At 39.6% G+C, this 20,529-nt stretch overlaps 1 protein-coding gene and 3 pseudogenes across 1 annotated transcript in view; 2 read left to right on the top strand and 2 right to left on the bottom strand.

The window, feature by feature from the left end:
• Positions 1–7,145: 7,145 nt before the first annotated feature.
• The window catches only part of LOC102502927 (zinc finger protein 596-like), a 15,011-nt gene continuing 1,627 nt past the window's right edge, over positions 7,146–20,529 (top strand). Inside the window, 2 exon segments of the mRNA XM_014582406.1 lie at positions 7,146–7,284; positions 20,119–20,217. Of these exon segments, the coding sequence (XP_014437892.1) occupies positions 7,146–7,284; positions 20,119–20,217 (238 nt within the window).
• On the bottom strand, positions 8,661–11,477 carry LOC102468011 (transformer-2 protein homolog alpha pseudogene; annotated as a pseudogene).
• Positions 12,548–13,086, top strand: LOC102503361 (peroxiredoxin-1 pseudogene; annotated as a pseudogene).
• On the bottom strand, positions 15,455–16,172 carry LOC102495835 (cell division control protein 42 homolog pseudogene; annotated as a pseudogene).

Genomic DNA, 20,529 nt, shown 5'->3' with positions numbered 1-20,529 from the left:
TCACGTGCTGAGCTTTTGTAATGGTATTAAGAAGGTGAAAATTTGACCTAATTTTTATGTCAAATAATGGAGCTTTGGAGGAGATTAGGATTAAGGTCATCAGGGTTGGGAGCCAGTGGTTTACTCCTAGTGAGATTATGAGAGAGACATGCAGTGGATACAGACCACACTCTTTTGCCCTCTGCCATCTTGTAGTGCAGCCTGTAAAATCCCACCAAAAATGTCTCTTGAACTTTAGAACTCCAAACAATGAGCCCAATAACCTCTTATTTTTATGTATCACCCAGTTGTATGTATTTTCTGTTATTAGCAGTAGAACATATTAGAACAGAAAATTGGTACCAAAAACTGGAGCCTGGCTAATAATGATATCTGAAAATATGAAAGCAGCTTTGGAACTGCATAAGGGACAGAAATTAGAGTTTGGAGGAGCAATCTAGGAAAAGCCTATAGATGGTGGAGACTTGAAAGAACAGTTTACAAATGAACTAAAACTTTTCTCTTTTTTTTTTGGAGAGATTTTCACTATTGGGCGCATGCGCTCGCCAGCCAGACAGAGAGAGACATAGAGACAGAAAGCGAGAAATAACCCCCCAGGGGGGACGGTCATGCCGCAGTCCCTTCTCCTCCATTCTCCTCTCGGGATCTTGGGCATGCACGCACATGCACCCGACGTGAGTTTTAAGCCACCGGGTCCGGGACGTGAACTGTGGTCGACCACGTGGGAGTCCAGTGACATAGCCATTACGCTAACTGCTGGTTCCCATTGAACTAAAACTTTTCAGAGATTGTTAAAATGGTGGTGACCAGAATACTGATAGAAATATGGACAGTACAGATTAGAGGAGATATCAAAGGAAAATTTGGGGGGGAAACTACAGAAGGAGCTGCATGGTTATTTCTAATTGTGTATAGTAAGGTACAAATAGATAACTTTTTTTCTTTAGGGGGTGCTGTGGTTTTATTTAGACAAAAATAAAATGTTCACATGAACCACGGGCTGTCTACTCATTTTCTTCACTGTGCAGCCTGGCGTTGGTGACTCTGATGGCCAGCTGGGTGCTCTTTCCACGATGGTCTTGAGGTGGTTCTTGGAGGACATTATCTCAGCGCAGTAAGACTTATTGCACAATCAACAGCACTTCCAGCTCCTTGATGCTGTGGACCAAGAACTTACAGAAGTCACTGGGCGGCATGTTCTTTTTCTTGTTTCTGTAACTGATATTGGGCATCAATATCTGGCCTTTGAATCTCCTCTGTACCCTGCAACCAGTACCTCTGGATTTTGGCCAGTTATGCTTAATTTTGGCATATTGGTCTGACTGGTGCCAGATGAACTTCTTGGTCCTCTTTTTGACGATCTTGGGCTTTATGAGGGGTCCGAGGGCAGCCTTGATGCCAGGTTGGAGATGGCTGCCACCTTCACAGTCAGTACGGAGGAAGAGGGAGTTGTTTGTTTGTTTGTTTGTTTGTTTTGAGAGAGTTTTGCTTTAGGGTATTTACGCTCACCAGAGAGACAGAGTGAGAAATCAATTCCAGTGGGAGATGGTCATGCCACAGTCCCCTCTCCTCTATTCTCCTCTCGGAATTTTGGTCATGCATGCACCTGGTGTGAGTTTTAAGTTGCTGTGTCCGGGACTTGAACCAAGGTTGGCCATGTGGGAGTTCAGCACCTTAACCACTATGCCTTATGCTGGCCCCAAAACAAATTACTTTAAGATAGAAATTATAATGAAAGAGGAGCAAAGTGGAAAATTCTAGAAAACTCGCAGCCTGGTCATGTGGCAAAGAATGAAAAAAAAAATGTATTTGACAGGAAAAACTAAGAGTGACTGAGAGACAGGTTACTAAAAAGTTTACCACTGATAGACGGGATCCAGGTAATAATTATCAAGGAAATGGGAGGAGATCCCCAAGAGCATTTTAAAGATCTTCAGCATTACCCTTCCCATTACAAGCCTGGAGGCCTAGGAGAGCAATGATTCGGGGGAGTGGGTGGAGATGGACTTGTTGCCTTACATCCTTGGGACTCTATTCCCTGCATCCTGGTAAAGTATACGTTGGCCCCAGAGGGAGATTAATCTGCCTGCTGTTTCAGCAACTGGCTAATGCTGTTGCATGCACATTGGGGTAATTCTGTAGGCTCCCATATTTTGATAGCTCTGAAGGTCCCCTAGATTTCAAAGGCCATTGTGGACATCCTAGAGGCCTAGGTAGAAAGTTTTCATGGGGTGGAGCCATCACAAAGAGTTGCTACTAGGGAAAAACCATGTGGAAATGTGAGGTTGAGTTTACTACAGAGACTCCCCATCAGGACAAAGCTTAGTGGAGCTACAGGAGTGGGGCCACCTTTAGAACCTTAGATCTGTGGAGCTACTCATATGCGATGCTAGCCTGAAAGAAATGTGAATCAAGACTCCAACTAGAGAGAGCTAAAGCATGGACTGAGGATAAAAGAGCCAGAGGAACAAGTTTCCTGTGTTTTGGGTCATAGCCATTCATTGCACACAGGATGAGGCACAGGAAGTTCTAAGGAGTGCCCATTTGGATTTCTGACTAGGTTGGGACTATTACTCCTATCTCCTTATGAGACAGAAACTACTACTGTACACCTACCTGTCTTTTTTTATTTTGGGAATGTGTAATTTGTTTTGATTTCACAGATTAATAACTGGAAGGAGTTTGCCTGGAATCTCAGATGAGATTTTGGATTTTGGACTTTTGAGTGAGTGGTGCTGAAATGAGTTTAAGACTTTTGGAACTTTTGGGATGATTTTGTATGTGGAAGTACATTAATTTGGGGGGGGGATTTAAAAGTGTAATACTATAGCTTGAATGGCACCCTCCAGAATTCATGTGTTGAGTCATTATAACTGAGTTAAGAGGACGGAAACTTGATATATTGATAATTATGGTGTCAAAATGTGGGGCTTTGGGGAGGAGATTAAGGTCATTAGTGTAGGGGCCTGGTTTATAAGGAGTGACACAGATGAAAGATAGACCACACTTGGGACCATCAGTTAGTGTAAGGACTGTGTCGCTGAACTCCCATGTAGTCGACCGTGGTTCGAGTCCCAGACCCAGTGGCTTAAACTCACGATGGGCACATGTGTTTGTGTCCAAGATCCCAAGAGGAGAAAGGAGAAGGGATTGCGGCATGGCCATCCCCCTTGGGGGGTGATTTCTCGCTATCTGTCTCTCTCTGTCTCTCTCTGTCTTTCTGGCAAGTACACGCGCCCTATAGCAAAAACCTCTCAAAAAAGAAAGAAAGAAAGAAAGAAAGAAAGAAAGAAAGAAAGAAAGAAAGAAAGAAAGAAAGAAAGAAAGAAAGAAAGAAAAGAAAAGAAAAAGAAAGATAGGCCACATTTTCCTCTGACATGACACAGATAGAAATGACCCCCAGGGCTGTTTTCTGGACCTCCACACTGTGAGCTAAATAAACCTCTCTTTTTTTTTTTTAAAGAAAAAAGTATTTTATTGACCTTTATTTTATTTATTTATTTTAATTTGATCAGAGAAGGATGGAGTGGGAGAGAATGAGAGAGAGTGAGAAAGCAAGCTGCCAGGTCTGGGACCCAAACTGTAGTCAGCCACATCTAGTCCAACACTCAACCACCATGCCATCTACCGGCCCTAAATCTCTATTTTCATACATCACTGTTTCAGGTGGAGCCTCATGACCTGTGGGTCTGGAAACTACAAAAGATTGGAGTCTCATGGCTTCCTTTTTTTTTCCCCAATAATTTTATTTAACTTTATTTATTTTTAAAATTTTGACCAGAGAGAGACAGAGTGAGAGAGAGAAGAAAGAGGGAAAGTGAGAAAGCAAGCTACCAGGTCTGGGACCTGAACTGTGCTCAGCCATGTGGGAGTCCAGCCCTTAGCCACCACGCTGCCTGCCAGCCCCAAAATCGTGTGTGTTGAGAGAGACAGAGGGAGAGAGGTAGACTCGAAGCTGCAATCCTCCAGCCTCCATAGGTTTTTGCCATAGAGTGGGCGCCACCACACCCAGCTCATGGCTTCTTTTTTATCTACAGTTTTTTCACTTACTTGGGCAATCTGTGAGTGAAGACCTAGAGGAACAGTGGGGAGCTGAGAATTTGGCAATGCGTTCACTGGTAAGTAGGGAATGCCTTTTTCTACAGACATTGCACTCCTGCTGCCGTGAGATGGGAGGTCTTCCCTATTTGCATGGCTTTTCTAAGTGCTATTAGGAGGTTTTCAGGAGTCTGAGATCCAATTAAGTTTTTCTAGGACATCATTAAAATGGGTCATAAACTCATCAATAAGCAATATCTTTTCTAGTATCACCATAAGTTTTTCTTGCCTCCATTATAGTTGTATATTTTCAGAAGAAATGTGATTTTGTTGGTCTTTCTCTCATTTAGTCCACGGCCTCACTGCAAAATAGTTGACCTATTAATCATGCTATTAATTGTAATGGGCTTAGGATTGTGGTTAAAGCAGGCGATAGAGATGAGTAGAACTCTGCAGCCCAATAGGATGGCAGATATTTCAGCAGTTGACTCCAATCAGTCAAGTGTCTAATGTCCTTGCTTGAGGTCAGTGCAGTGTTGAGGACTAGGTCAAGGAAGGCATGAAGAATCAGTCACTTTCTTACAATTTTAGACTTTTTTTTTTTTTTTTTTAGGTTTTTGCATAGGGAACGTGCGTTTTCCAGAAAGAAAGAAATTGAGAAATCACCCCTCAGGGGAATGGCCATGCAGCAATCCCTTCTCTCAAAATTTTGAGCATGCATGCACACACACACACACACACACACACACATACAGCCAGCATAATTTTCAAGCCACTAGGTCCAGGACAAGAACTGGGGTCAGCCATGTGGGAATCCAATGCCTTAACCACCACATCAGCTGTTAGCCCCTTCAATTTTTTTAAAAGATATATTTAGTTTTAATGTATTCATTATCATTATTCTTCAATTTTGACCAGAGAGAGACAGACAGACAGAAAGGGAGAGTGAGAAAACAAGCCACCAGGTTTAAGACTTGAATCCTCGTCAGCCATGTGGGAGTCCAGCACTTCGAACATTATGCCACCTGTCGGCTCTGGCCCCTTCAATTTTAAATTTCTTAAAATTTGCTAGAATATATTTGAACTTTTAAAAACTTCTAAAAAGATAACCAAAATACTCATTATTCCCTTCCCCAATTACTCTTCCTCTTATGAATTAATCATTTATTCACATGTGATGATTGTGAACAATATATACGAAGTATTTACTTAGTTGTGGTTGTGCATTTAAAGGTATATAGTAGATCAAGTATAGTGGCTAGAGTAAGATTGAAGTCCTAGAGGAATATTTGAAAAACTTGATAGTCAAAAGTCAATAAATTATTACTTATTGATGATAATGTCCTATAGTATTTTCAACTGGACTGGTCTTATATGTATTTCATGTTGGGTGAATTCTCTTTACAAGCCGAATGATGTATAGCAATTGAATGTTTGGAAAAAAAAACCAGAAAATAAGAATAATAAAAATAAAATAAAATAAAAGCCAATAAAGAGATTTATTTTATATTTGAACAGAGAGATAAGTTAGTGACACAAGAAAGACCATGATAACTGGTGTTTGAAGTTTCCAGAGACAATTCAGAATAGGAGGTGTCAAAGTTCAGGAGTAGTCAGACTGGTACTCTACATGTATAGAAATCTGAGAGGTCCCTTGTTTTTGCTGGTGAACTTATCTGCCCATAAACCTTACTATGAACACTAAGTTATATACTGTGTGAAACTTGTTCAGTTCTGAGGAATGCTGGAGACTACCTCAAGATTTTTCGCCCATTTTATGAATAATAAAGTAATATATTTTTTGTAAGATAAGAAGAACCTTATACATTCACTGGATCTTTCATTTTTTTTTTTTTTGGAGAGGTTTTTGCTATAGGGCATGTGCGCTTGCCAGAAAGACAGAGAGAGACAGAGAGATAGAAAGCGAGAAATCACCCCCCAGGGGGGATGGCCACACCACAATCCCTTCTCCACTCTCCTCTTGGGATCTTGGGCATGCATGCATATACACCTGGTCTGAGTTTAAGCCACCAGATCCAGGACTCGAACCGCAGTCAGCTACATGGGAGTTCAGCGACCCAGCCATTATGTTAACTGCTGGCCCCTGGATCTTTCAATACTCATAACAGATTGTTAGACCATTTCAATGAAGAGGAATCTGAAGTTCATCTAAAAGATTAATTTAATAGTAATCATGGTTTAAAATTGCCAAATCATTACTTTTTTTTTTTTTTTTGGTGAGTCTATAAAGTATATTAAAGTCCTAAGTAAGGGAGCTTTAGTTATAAATTTTTTTTAAAAAATCATTTTATTTTATTTATTTTTATTATTATTTTTTTATTTGACCAGAGACACATAGAGAGGGAAAGTGAGAAAGCAAGCCACCAGGTCCAGGACTCGAACCATGGTCAAAATAACCCACCCACGCCGAGGCTAGACCCCGGCAATCTAGGAGCCCAGTGCCTTAACCACCATGCCACCAACCACCTTGTTTGTTTGTTTTTAAAGCCAGAGAGCACCTGTGCTCCTGATAAAGAGAAATAGAACTTGAGGGCACATAATAAGCCTGTCCTTGTGCCTCCTACTCCTCACCCAAATGGGCCTGGTAATGCCACAGAAACCCTTCCTTTTCTGGCTCTGAATTTTGTCAGGGCCCTGGGAAATCATGCACCCTCTGTATATTTTTCAAGATGACACAGCCAGTACACAAACTCTGGTCTGCTATGTGGGACCTGACTTCCTTTGCACAGCATCTAATTTTTTTGCTGAACCCCAAGGGTAGTCCTAGTTAAAAATTTTTAAATGCAGATTCTATAATGACCTCTCTGGAATTCATTATTACCAGTTTACTGGAAGATTTCCAAGTTGTATTACACCATACCACATGAACTATTCCTTGGGAATAATAATATATGTATTTAGGGTATATGTGTTTCTTTGAGGATTTCTGACAGGCACATGCCAGCTCAGCACTGAAAATGAATAAATCAGAACTCCAGGCATATTTTGATCTTTCTGCACACCCACTTCCCCAGACAACTCCAGTATTGTCCCAACCCTTCTACTCTGGACATTGGCAGTATTGTTCTGTCTAAACTGGAATGTCCATGATGTCCTAGGAATCAGTGACCTTTGAAGATGTAATAGTGCATTTCACCCGGGAAGAATGGGCCCTACTGGATACATCTGGGAGAATTCTGTACAAAGATGTGATGATGGAAAATATCAGTCATCTGGTATCTCTTGGTGAGTGTGTCAAAAGCTATGTATACATATGCGTATGTGTATGTATTTATTAATCAACAAGCATCTAGAAGGGTTTCCCTATATCCCACTCTAATCTCTAACCTGATTTTTTTCTTAAACCTGATTTTAAAAATAAGTTTTTTGTTTTAACTACTTTCATCTAATTTGTCACCTCACTAGAAGATGGTCTTGGCCACAGTTTTATGTCTTTTGGTATTAAATCACCAAAACTTGTCGCAGAACTAGGAATTCAATAAATATTATTAAAATCATAAATAAAATAAATATTTTGTAAATACATCCATCCTTGAAGATTGGCTTCAGGACCCCCTTGAATTCCAAAAATCCTATGATGCTGGAATCCTTTATTTAAAAAAGTGTGAGACCAGCAGATGGTATGTGGTTATGTTGCTGGACTTCCCCCTTGCTGACTGCAGTTCAAATTCCAGATCTTGTGACTTGAAACTCACACCGGGCACATGTACATGCGTGCCCAAAATCCTAAGAGGAGAATGGAGGAGAAGGGATTGTGGCATGGCCATACCCCCTGAGAGGTAATTTCTCGCTTTCTGTCTCTCTGGTGAGCACATGTGCTGTATATAAAAATAATCTCTTTTTTTTTCCCCAAAGAAATTAACTTTTATTTGAAAGACTACTTTTATGCCCACATGTCACCTTCTAAGGAGTCTATATTATACAGTAGCCTGCTTAACCATTGCCCCAATACCAAAATTTCTAATATCAAGTTATACAATTAATTGCTCTAGGTAATAAATAAAGGTTGTTCTTCACTGATTAAGGGAACACATAAAACTTCAATAAGTTTAACAGAAAAATCACACTTTAAGGTTTAACAGATATATTTCAAATATAATATATTTTGCAGGAGCCCACAATCTTTTCATCTCTAAAAACTTACTTCATTCTTCAAGTTTGAAAATTCTGTTCTTTAAAATGTCCATTGTTTTCATCTAGTGTCAAACTTTCAGTACTTAACTATTTGACCTCTCCATGCCACGCCAACCCTGATGTGACTACTTCATGTTTTACCATCTTTCCCAAAACAAATTAAACAAGATTTCTAACACAATGTCTAATACATTATCTACACAAAAACCTCAAAAAGATAACTTCTTTCCCATTGATTAACTAAGAGTTAATCTGTAAAAGAAAAAAAAGTCATCTATAACATGTAACACTGAGGCTCCTTTTTTTTTTTTCTACTCAAGATGTAACTACTCAAAATGACAATTACATTTTTAAGAGTATAATAAAAGGGGTGGGAAATATAACTGACAGAGTATATAATCTAAATAACCAGTTATTTTTAAGGTTTCTTTTTAAGGAGTAGGAGAAATTAGAAGCTTGGGAAAATCAAGAATTAAACAAACAATAAAAGAAAAAAAAGTCTTTAACTGCAACCATTCCATTATCAATAGTGTCTTGGGCTGTAGGAACGAGATCTTGATTGAGATCTGTAACGACTATAATAAGGAGAAGGCAATCTTCTTCTGTACCGGTAATCATAGTCTTCATATCTATCATGTCCTCGATCATAGTAAGAATCTTGACGTCTGCCACCACCTCCACTACCACAGCCACCACCACCACCACCACCACTGCCTCCGCCACTATGAGTTGGTCTGCCCATGTAAATGCCTGGCGTACGTGTATGTGATAGTGATAGAATAATCCACAAGAATTCTTCTACCATCCATTTTCATTCCGTTTGCCCTTTTCATAGCCTCCTTGGAGTCATCATTCTCTTGAAATACACAAAAGCAAATCCTCGTGATCGTCTAGTAATCATAAACCACATTAACACCACTCAATGGTCCATAGCAAGAAAATAATTAACGAAGATCTCTCTCTGTTGTGTACAAATTGAGGCCAAATACTCCAAGACAGGTATTGGGATCCGGATTTGCCCTGCTGCCTGTATGTCTTCTGCAGTTAGATATTGGAGAATGACTTGGGTTCCTTCACTGCCAGTATTCTGGTGTATATGACCTACTTTGAGATCATCTCCTGTGTGAGTGAGATCTAGACCGAGTGTAGCATCTATGAGAATGCCTCCTTGACCTTGACCTGGATTTTGACCTTGATCGAGAATGGGATTCAGAGTGTTTGGAAACCCTTAATGGACTACGAGATCCTGACCTGCTCTCCGATTTTACATGAGCAGGAGTTCCTGTTGGAGATTTTTGACTGAGAGCGAGACTCTCTGCCCTCGAAGTTGTTCTCCTCTACATCACTCGTGATGGCCAGATGCTCCCAGGACTAAACAAGAGACAAGTTTCGGCTCTAGGGCCGATGGCCTAAACCTGCTGACTGGACTGCGGGGAGAAGGAGTCGGCAACAACAGCCCCTCCATACCACTCCCACTAGGTCACAGGCTCTGGCAAAATGGCGAAAAATCTCTTTTTTAAAAAAAGTAAATTAAAAAAATAAAGTGGTTTAATATTTAAATATAACCTACATGTATTAAATAGTATGTTTTAAATCATCTTTATATTTTATATTACTTGTAATATCTATTATGATAATGCTACGTATTTAGTAGGTACATTTTTCAATTTTTTTTTTTTAAAGAGAGGTTTTTCAGGGGCTGGCAGGTGGTGTGGTGGTTAAGGGCTCTGGACTCACACATGGCTGACCACGGTTCGAGTCCCAGACCTGGTAGTTTGCTTTCTCTCTCTCTCTCTCTCTCTCTCTCTCTCTGTCCCTCTCTGATCAAATTAAAATAACATTTAAAATTTAATAAAAAATAAAGAAAGCTAAATAATAGTTCCTTAATAAAAAAAAAGAGAGAGGTTTTTGTTATAGGGTACGTGTGTTTGCCAGAGACACACAGAGAGACAGGAAATGAGAAATCGCCCCCTAGGGGAATGGCCATGCCACAATCCCTCTCCTCCGTTCTCTCCTTGGGATCTTGGACACACACATACACACACACACACACAGTGTGAGTTTAAGCTACCGTGTCTGAGACTCGAACTGCAGTCGACTATGTGAAAGTCCAGCAACGTAACTATTACACCATCTGCTGGTCCCTCAATTTGTATTTTTTATTGTCTCATTTTAAAACAAAAAATTTTTTTTCAATCTCTGGTTGGTCGAATCTGCTCATGTGGAACCCAGCACTATGAAGGATCAAATGTAATTATTCTATTCTAGTCCTATGCTAAGACTTGAGACCAGAGTAGTGAAAATAACAGAACTTTGGGCCTGACAGGTGGCGTGGTGATTAGGGGCGCTGGACTCCCACATGGCCGACTGTGGTTTGGGTCCCAGATCTGGGGCTTGATTTCTCACTTTCCCCCTTTCTCTCCCTGTCCCTCTTTGGTCAAATTTAAATAAGTAAATAAAATAGTTTGAATTAAAAAAAGAAAATAACAGAACTTTGGGCCTGACAGGTGGCGTGGTGATTAGGGGCGCTGGACTCCCACATGGCCGACTGTGGTTTGGGTCCCAGATCTGGGGCTTGATTTCTCACTTTCCCCCTTTCTCTCCCTGTCCCTCTTTGGTCAAATTTAAATAAGTAAATAAAATAGTTTGAATTAAAAAAAGAAAATAACAGAACTTTGGGCCTGACAGGTGGCGTGGTGATTAGGGGCGCTGGACTCCCACATGGCCGACTGTGGTTTGGGTCCCAGATCTGGGGCTTGATTTCTCACTTTCCCCCTTTCTCTCCCTGTCCCTCTTTGGTCAAATTTAAATAAGTAAATAAAATAGTTTGAATTAAAAAAAGAAAATAACAGAACTTTGGGCCTGACAGGTGGCGTGGTGATTAGGGGCGCTGGACTCCCACATGGCCGACTGTGGTTTGGGTCCCAGATCTGGGGCTTGATTTCTCACTTTCCCCCTTTCTCTCCCTGTCCCTCTTTGGTCAAATTTAAATAAGTAAATAAAATAGTTTGAATTAAAAAAAGAAAATAACAGAACTCTGATTATTGCCATGGAAATTATTTTTATTTTATTCTATTTAAAAATAATATTTTGGCAGCACTGCTGTGGTAGGAAGGGCTGGGGGGGCATCAAGGTGGGCTGGGACCTCACACCTGGGGGATGCCTCCGCCTCAGTGGGTTCTAAATGGCACCTTGTTCTTGTGCCCTGTTCCTAGCTGGAGCAGGCTCCACCTGAAGTCACTCACTCTGAGTGTCCACCTGTAGCTGGTCAGGATATAGGACATTGGATATTTCTTTTAATCTAGATCAATTAAAGGGAATTGTCTAAAACACAGAGTATAAAGAAACAATGTGGCCCTTAACCTCTGGAGTGTACACTGTGGAGCAGATACCAGCAACAGTGTGAGAGAAGAACTGAGGCAGGCAGTCTGCCTCAGATCTCTGCTCCCTTCTGCTTGCTTCAGGTACACCCCAGACTGGCCCCTTGTATGTTCCTCTTGGTGCCATAAACTTCCCAAGTCTTTCCTCTGCATCAGGGACCAGCATCAGCCAACGAGAAGAACTGAGGCAAGGGGGTTGCCTCAGACCTCTTGCTTTCTGCTTACTTCAGGTACACTCTAGACTGGCCCCTCCCATGCCCCTCTCAGTGCCATTAACCTTTGTCTACATCAGGGAGCAGCAGTAGTGAGGGAGAAGAAGACCTCTGCTGCCTTTTGCCTGCCTCAGGTACACCTCTGCTGCCTTTTGCCTGCCTCAGGTACACCCCAGACTGCCCCTTGCATGCCTCTTTCAGTGCCATTAACTTCTTGAGTCTGCACTGTGGAGCAGGGACAAACAGAGCAGTGAGGGAGAAGAACTGAGGTGGGGGGAACCACCTCAGACAAGGGAGTAGAAGATCTATTCCATTAAATACTTGCAGAAAATTTTTCCAAATCTAGAGAAACATTTAGACATCCAGACCCAAGAAATACAAAGGGCCCCAAATAGAATTAACATAAGAAGATCCTTTCCATGGCACATGATAGCCAGATTGGTCAAAATCAAACACAAAGACAAGATTCTAAAAATAGCAAGAGAGAAATGTCAAGTTACTTACAAAGGTTATCTTATTAGGCTAACATCAGACCTCTCTACCAAAACAGTGCAGGCAAGAAAAGAATGGGAAGGCATATTCAAAACACCAACAGAAAAACAGTTCCAACCAAGAATACTATACCTGGCAAGATTATCTTTCAAACGAGAAGAATAAATAAAATAATTCTCAGGTACAAAAAAACTGAAAGAGTTCACCAGCACTCAACCAGCTCTTTAAGAAGTACAGAAGGGAGATCCTCTTCCTGGCTGACCTTAGTTGCATTTCTCTTTGGAACCTCGAAGCTGCTGATAGCAAAATGTCTTCAAGAAATGCCAAAATTGGGCACCCTGCCCCTAACTTCAAAGCCACAGCTGTTTGACCAGATGGTCAGTTCAAAGATATCAGCCTAACCGACTACTACAAAGGAAAATGTGTTGTGTTTTTCTTTTATCCTCTTGACTTCACTTTTGTGTGCCCCACAGAGATCATCGCTTTCAGTGATAGGGCAGAAGAATTTAAGAAACTCAACTGCCAAGTGATTGGTGCTTCTGTGGATTCTCACTTCTGTCACCTAGCATGGATCAATACACCCAAGAAGCAAGGAGGACTAGGACCCATGAACATTTCCCTGGTATCAGACCCCAAGCACACCATTGCTCAGGATTATGGGGTCCTAAAGGCTAATGAAGCATCTCCTTTGAGGCCTTTTCATTATTGATGATAAGGGCATCCTTTAGCAGATCACCGTAGATGACCTCCCTGTTGGCTGCTCTGTGAATGAGACTAAACTTACTCCTAAATCATTTTACAACCACTGAAGAAATTAAGTCTGAAAAGAAATTGCTCGAAACCAATAATAATGACCACATGAGCTCTTATAACCTATGGGACACAGTGAAAGCGGTCATAAAGGGGAAATTCATAGCAATTACTTCTCACAAGAAAAAAAAAAAAGGTGGCAAATAGACCACCTAACACACTTAAGAGAACTGGAAAAACAACTACAAAAAAACCCTCAAATACCATGAGAAAAGAAATAATAAAAATTTGAGCTGAAATAAATTAGATAGAGAATAAATAAATGGAATCAACAGTTTGGTTCTTTGAGAGGATAAACAAAATTTACACACCATTAGCTAGGCTAGTTAAGAGGAGAGGAAGGAACCAGATAAATATTTTTTTAAGAGAGATTTTTGCTTTAGGGTGCATACACTTGCCAGAGAGACAGAGAGATACAGAGAAACAGAAAGTGAGAAATCATCCCCTGGGGGCATGACCACACTGCAATCCTTTCTCCTCCATTCTCCTTGTGGGATTTTGAGCACACATGCACATGGGCCTGGAATGTATTGCATGCTGCTGGGTCTGGGTCTTGAACTACAGTCAGCCATGTTGGAGTCTAGCAACATAACTATTACACCATCTGCTGGTCCCAGCACCAGATAAACCTAATCAGCAATGAAGTGGGCAATATTACAACAGACATAACAGAGATACAAAAGATTATTAGAGAATAATGTGAGCGACTGTATGCCAAGAAACAAGAAAACCTGGTTGAGATGGACAAATTTCTGGATACATATAATCTATAAAGATTGAATTAGGAAGACATAGAAATGCTAAATAGACAAATAACAACCAGTGAGATTGAATCAGTAATAAATAGTCTCCCAACAAAGAAAAGCCTAGGTCCCAATGGATTCACTTCTGAATTCTACACATCTTCTAAAGAGGAGCTTATTCCATTCTACTCAAACTAATTGCAAAGATCCAAAAGAAAGGAATCCTCTCAAACTCTTTTTATGAAGCTTCCATCACCCTGATCCCCAAAACAGACAAGGATCTAATTTAAAAAGATACAGACCAATATCTCTTATGAACATAGATGCAAAAATTCCCAACAAGATACTAGCAAATTGTATCCAACATTACATTAAAAGGATTATACACCATGACCAGGTAAGCTTTATCTCAGGGATGCAAGGATGCTTCAACATATGCAAAATCATAATTGTAATACATCATATTAACAGAAGGAAATAATAACCATGTGATCACATCAATCAGTGCAGAAAAAGCATTTGATAAAATACAACATCCCTTCATGATTAAGACTCTCAGCAAAATTAGCATAGAAGGGACATTTCTCAACACAGTAAAAGCCATATATGAAAAATTATAGCTAACATCATACTGAATGGGGAAATGCTACAAAGTTTCCCACTAAGAACTGGACCAAGCCAAGGCTGCCCACTCTCTCCATTCCTTTTCAGTATAGTACTGGAAGTCTTAACCAATGCAGTCAGGCAAGAGAATAAAATAAAAGTCTTTCAAATAAGAAATAGTGAAATTATCTCTATTTGCAGGTGACATGATTATATATAGAGAAAGCCCAGAGGAATCCCCAAAAATAATTCTGTAAGTAATAAATGAATATAGTAAAATGCCAGGATACATGTCAACATACAATAATGTATAGCTTTTTTTTTTTTTTGCAAGATTTTTGCTATAGGGTGCATGTGCTTGACAGAGAGACAAACAAAAAGTAAGAAATTACCACTCAGGGAGGATGGCCATGCCACAATCCCTTCTCCATTCTCTTGGGATTTGGGGTATGCATGCACATTGTGCCTGGTGTGAGTTTCAAGCCTCCAGGTCTGGGACTTAAACCACAGTTGGCCATATGGGAGTCCAGTGAGGTAACCATTACACCATCCACTGGTCCCAAAGATGTATAGCATTTCTATACACCAACAATGAATGGACTGAGCTGGAATTGAAGAAAGCTGTCCCATTCACAATAGCCACCCAAGGTATAAGATATCTAGGAATAAACTTAGCCAAAGGAGTAAAAAATCCTCAACAAAAAAAAACTATGAAAAGCTAAAGGAAGAAATGGAAAATACACAAAAAGGTGGAAGGACATCTTATTTTCCTTGGATTGGAAAACTAATATTCTCAAAATACCAATTCTACCCAAATTAATCTACATATTTAATACAATCCTGATCAAACTACCAGAGCTATTCTTTTTTTTTCATTTATTTTTGCTTTTAAACAAAACAAAACAAAATTTTCGAAACAACAAAACAAAACAAAAACTAGTACTGATCACTTTTCTGACAATATACAATTATGCAAAATTAACTAGTATCAGAAGGGGGGGGTGTCATACCTATGGGTCTTGTCTCCCATGAGTGTATGTGGGTAGGTGCAGGGCATTTGTCATTATTGCAAAAACTAATTTTAATTTTTAATCTTTAGTTTGATTTAAACATTGCTTTTAGTATGATGCCGACACCAGCTGTGCAAAAGGACTCTGGAGAGATGCTCATAGCAGCATACACCTGTGACTCTTCTTGGGTTCTGGAGGCTCCACGGCAGCCAGTATTGCTTCATCAAATACATTCTTTAGGCCTTTCTGTGTGAGTGCAGAACACTCCACATACTTGACAGCCCTCAGGTCATGGGCCAGCTTTTCAGCAGTCTCTGGAGTGATAGGCTTCTGTTTGTTCTTGCCAAATCTCCCAATAGTAGAAGGGTCATTGCTGAGATCATTTTGGGTCCCAATAAGCAAGAAAGGAGTCTTTGAACAGTGATGAGTTATCTCAGGCACCCACTTTCTTTTCACATTTTCAAATGAGGATGGAGAGATCACTGAAAAGCAAACTAGAAATACATCTGTTTGTGGATAACTCAGTGGTTGTAATCTGTCATAATCCTCTTGCCCTGCAGTATCAAAAAGCCCAAGAGTATACAGTCTCCAGCAATCATAACTAACTGCATAGTTGTCAAAAACAGCTGGTACATACTCAGATGGAAATTTGTTTGTTGTGTAGGATATCAGGAGACATGTTTTACCAACAGCACCATCGCCCACAACAACACACTTAATTGTCTACATTGCTGAAATAGTTTCAATATTTCCAATTTGATGCTGACCTCAGCTCCTCCACCCAGGCATTGGCAGCACTGCACGGAGTCTCCTAGGCTCCTAGAGCTATTCTTCACAAAATTAGAAAAAAACTATCATAGAGTTTGACTGGAATCATAAAGACCACATATTGCCAAAGCAATACTGTGCAAAAAGAGGAAAGTAAAAGACCTCTCATTCCCTGATCCCAAAACAAAACTGTAATAATTGAAACAGCATGATGCTGGCACAAAATAGACCAATAGAACAGAATAGAGACCCCAGAAATAAACCCCAACTCATATAGTCAACTAATTTTTGACAAAGGGCACCAGACAATCCAGTAGGGAAAAGAAGATCTCTTCAGCAAGTGGTGCTAGAACAACTGGTATCCACCTGCAGAAAAGTGAAACTGGACTCCTTTCTCTCACCATTAACAAAAATCAACTCAAAATGGATCAAAGATTTAAACAGAAAACTTTAAACAATAAACTACTGGTGGAAAACACAGAGGAAACTCTTGGAGATGTCCATGTTGGCAAAGACCTTTTAAATAAGACCCCCAAAGCAAAGGCAATAATCTCCAAAATAGACAAGCTTTTTAACATTTGATTAAAAAGCTTCTATATGACAAAAGAAACTAGAATTAGAGTGAAAAGACAACCCTCAATACACGAGAATATATTTGTAAACTATGCCTCAGATAAGGGACTGATAACCAAATATACAGGGAACTCAAGCAACTTACCACACACACACACACACACACACACACACACACAAACTGATCCAATTAAAAGATGGGCAAATAAGCTGACAGACAACTCTCCAAGGAAGATAATTAGTCAAAAAGCATATGAAAAAATGCTCAACAAACCTTATCAGAAGGGAGATACAAATCAAAACCACAATGACCTACCAGCTAACCCCAATCAAAAGGGGTGATTTAAAAAATAAGAATGATAAGTGCTGGTGAGACTGGTGGAAAGGGAACTCTCCTACACTGTTGGTGGGGAAATAAATTAGTACAACCACTATGGAGAACAATTTAGATATTCCACAAAGACCTACAAATAGAGCTACCATATGATCCAGCATTTCCATTCCTGGGTATTTACCCAAAGGATAGGAATACACTCATTTAGAATGACACTTGTACATCCATGTTTATTGCAGCATTATTCACAATTGCTAAAACATAGAACCCAAACCCAAATTTCCAAGGACAGATGAATAGATTGAAAAACTGTGGCACATATACACTATGGGATACTATTCAGCCATAAAAAAGAAAAGGATCTTTGCATTTGATAGAAAGTGGACAAATATGGAAAATTTAAAGCTGTGTGAAGCAAGCCAGACCATGAAAGAGATGTTTTTTTTGTCCCCACTTAATATATACCAAATGTCTGCACTCTGTAGCAGAAACTGAAATATTGGAAGGTATAAAAGCAGGGACAGGATCGGCAGGTGGTATGGCGGTTAAGGGCGCTGGACTTCCACATGGCTGACCACGGTTTGAGCTCTGGACCTGGTGGCTTGCCTGCTCTCCCCCACCCCCTTTATGGTCACATTAAAATAAATAAATAAATAAATGTTAATAAAATAATTATTCAAGGAAAAAAAGCAAAGACAGCAACTGTACATACAAGAGACCATTTGGGTAGAGGGCAGGACATGGGTTGGGGTGTGATAGGGAATCAAGGGAGAGGGGGAAAAAGGAGGAAAACATTCAACAGATAAAAAATGGAAAATTGTCTGTTGATGACCACGTATATGGTAATAACTTTGACTGGACTAACAGTATTCATACTGGGAAAATTCATTTTCAATGTTGTAAAGATATACAGTGACTTGAGACCAGCAGTTGGTGTAATGTCTATGTCGCTGGACTCCCATGTAGCCGACTGCAGTTTGAGTCCCGGACCTGGTGGCTTAAACTCATGCCAGGAGCATGTGCATGTCCAAGATCCCAAGAGGAGAATGGAGGAGAAGGGATTGCGGCATGGCCATCCCCCCTGGGGGTAATTTCTCGCTTTCTGTCTGTCTCGCTCTGTCTTTCTGGCAAGCACATGCGCCCTATAGCAAAAGCCTCTTAAAGAAAAAATAAAAAAGATATACAGTGACTTAATGTAAAAAATAAGGAAAAAACAAATAAGAAAAAAGAATGTATTGTCTTGCAATTCTGATGCTGTTATTACTAAGAAAAAGACAAAGGAATAGTGGATCATTTAAACAGTCGAGTGAAAAAGTCATTGATGGGTGACTAAAAGTTTTTTTTGTGCTTTCTATAATAAAAATGTATGTCCTTGGGGAAAAAAATAATATGTTGCCCACAGTAGGAATGTTTGATTTCTTCTTATTTTGAAATGACATCTGATAATTCTGCCTTCAGCCTTTAAACTGAAATATAGACATGAGCATCCTGTAGACCTCACTGGGGAACATATGCTGGATTTCTTGCTTTCAGATCTGGTGAAGGAACTTCAGTATTTTCTCTTTTAAACGTATTGCTTGTATTAGTGGGAGTCCAGCAACTTAACCATCGTTCCACCTGCTGACTCCCCACATGTATGACTGCAGTTCAAGTCCTGGACTTGGCAACTTGCTTTCTCATTTTCCTTCTCTCTCTCTCTCTGCCTCTCACTGATGAGTGTGTATGTCCCAGAGAAAATTTAATAATGATAATAATAACACATAAATACATAATTCTTCAAAAAATAATGTATTACTTGACTGACATCTAAATTTCTAATTCTCAATCTCTTTCCATGGACTTCATTATAATTCACATTTAATAATACAAAACTAAAAACTAGGCTGGCAGGTGGTGTGGTGGTTAAAGGTGCTGGACTCCCACATGACCAACTGCAGTTTGAATCCTGGACCCAGTGACTTGCTTTCTTACTTTCTATCTCTCTCTGGTCAAATTAAAAATAATAATAATAATAATAAAGTAATAATTTTTTAAAAAGATAAATACTACAAAACTAAAAATCCACGTACCTACTTTACTTTTAAAATAGTATTATTTATTACTATTTATACATTCAATCGTTATAAATAACTTAGTTTGTAAAGAGATTTTACCCAACATCATATATGCCACACAACAGATGAATTGAGACTACTATATACTACATCACCCAACAGGCAACAAACCATGTCTGTTTCCCACAAATGTTTTACTTGTCCATTTTTTTCTCCAAATTTAGCTTCCTACACTCTTCCCCTCTCCCACTCTCCTTCCACTCTGTCCCCAGTGTCCATAACAATTTCCAATGCTTTTATGTCCTCCAGTCTTTCAGTCTCTACCATAGAATGTAGACATTCGGTATATGTTAAATGGAGACATACAATGTCTCTGTTTCAAAGCCTGACTTGCTTCACTCAGCAACAGATCTTCCATGTTTGTCCACTTTCTATCAAATGCCAGGATCTTGTTGTTTTATGGCTGTATAGTATTCCATGGAGTATATGTGCCACACTTTTTCAATGCATTCATCTCTTTGTGGACATTTGGGTTGGTTCCATGTCTTAGCAATCTTGAATAATGCCAGAATAAATATAATTGTGCAAGTGCTTTTCCAACTGAGCATTCTCCTGTCCTTTGGGTAGATACCCAGGAGCGAAATTGCTGGATCATATAGTAGTTCTATTTGAAAGTCTTTAAGGAACCTCCATATTGTTCTCCATAGTGGCTGGACCAATTTGCATTCCCACCAACAATGTAGGAGAATTCTCCTTTTACCACATCACCACCAGCACTTAACCATTTTTTCTTTTTTTAATCTTCACCATTCTGACTGGGCTTAGGTGGTATCTCATTGTGGGTTTGATCTGCATCTCCCTTATGATGAGGGATATTGAGCATTTTTTCATATCTTTTTGACCGTTTATATGTTTTAGAGAGTTGCTTATATGTTTCTACAAACAGGGTATCAGCTCTGCAAATCAGATGTAATTTTCCATTTGGAACAAGATAAAATGCTGTGGATGGTGAAAGAAAGAGCATTTTTCCAAGGCTGGAGTCCAGGTAAGCATCAAATATATAGGCAGATTTTTAGTGAATGATGGTTTGGATTCATTAACTGAAGCTTTTATTGTGTGAAGTGTCTTTTGTAAAAATAGTAGAGGACACTGGAACAAAATTTCTGAGAAATTGTTCATTTCATATATCCATCATAATGTATATGTCCTCTTGCCTTAATTTTTTAATAAAATAGGATATTAATGTATTATTATACTTAAATTTTTACATAATGACTATTGTCCTGATTCCCCATAATGATTTTCCCTCTCTCTACTTATCTATTCTCACTTCTTCTATTATAGTCCTGAAAATCCT

This window comes from Tupaia chinensis, unplaced genomic scaffold (assembly GCF_000334495.1).
Source record: "Tupaia chinensis unplaced genomic scaffold, TupChi_1.0 Scaffold143594_1, whole genome shotgun sequence".
Lineage (NCBI taxonomy): Eukaryota > Metazoa > Chordata > Mammalia > Scandentia > Tupaiidae > Tupaia > Tupaia belangeri.
Note: the sequence above shows the minus strand (reverse complement) of the source record. Positions and strands in the feature narration are given on the sequence as shown.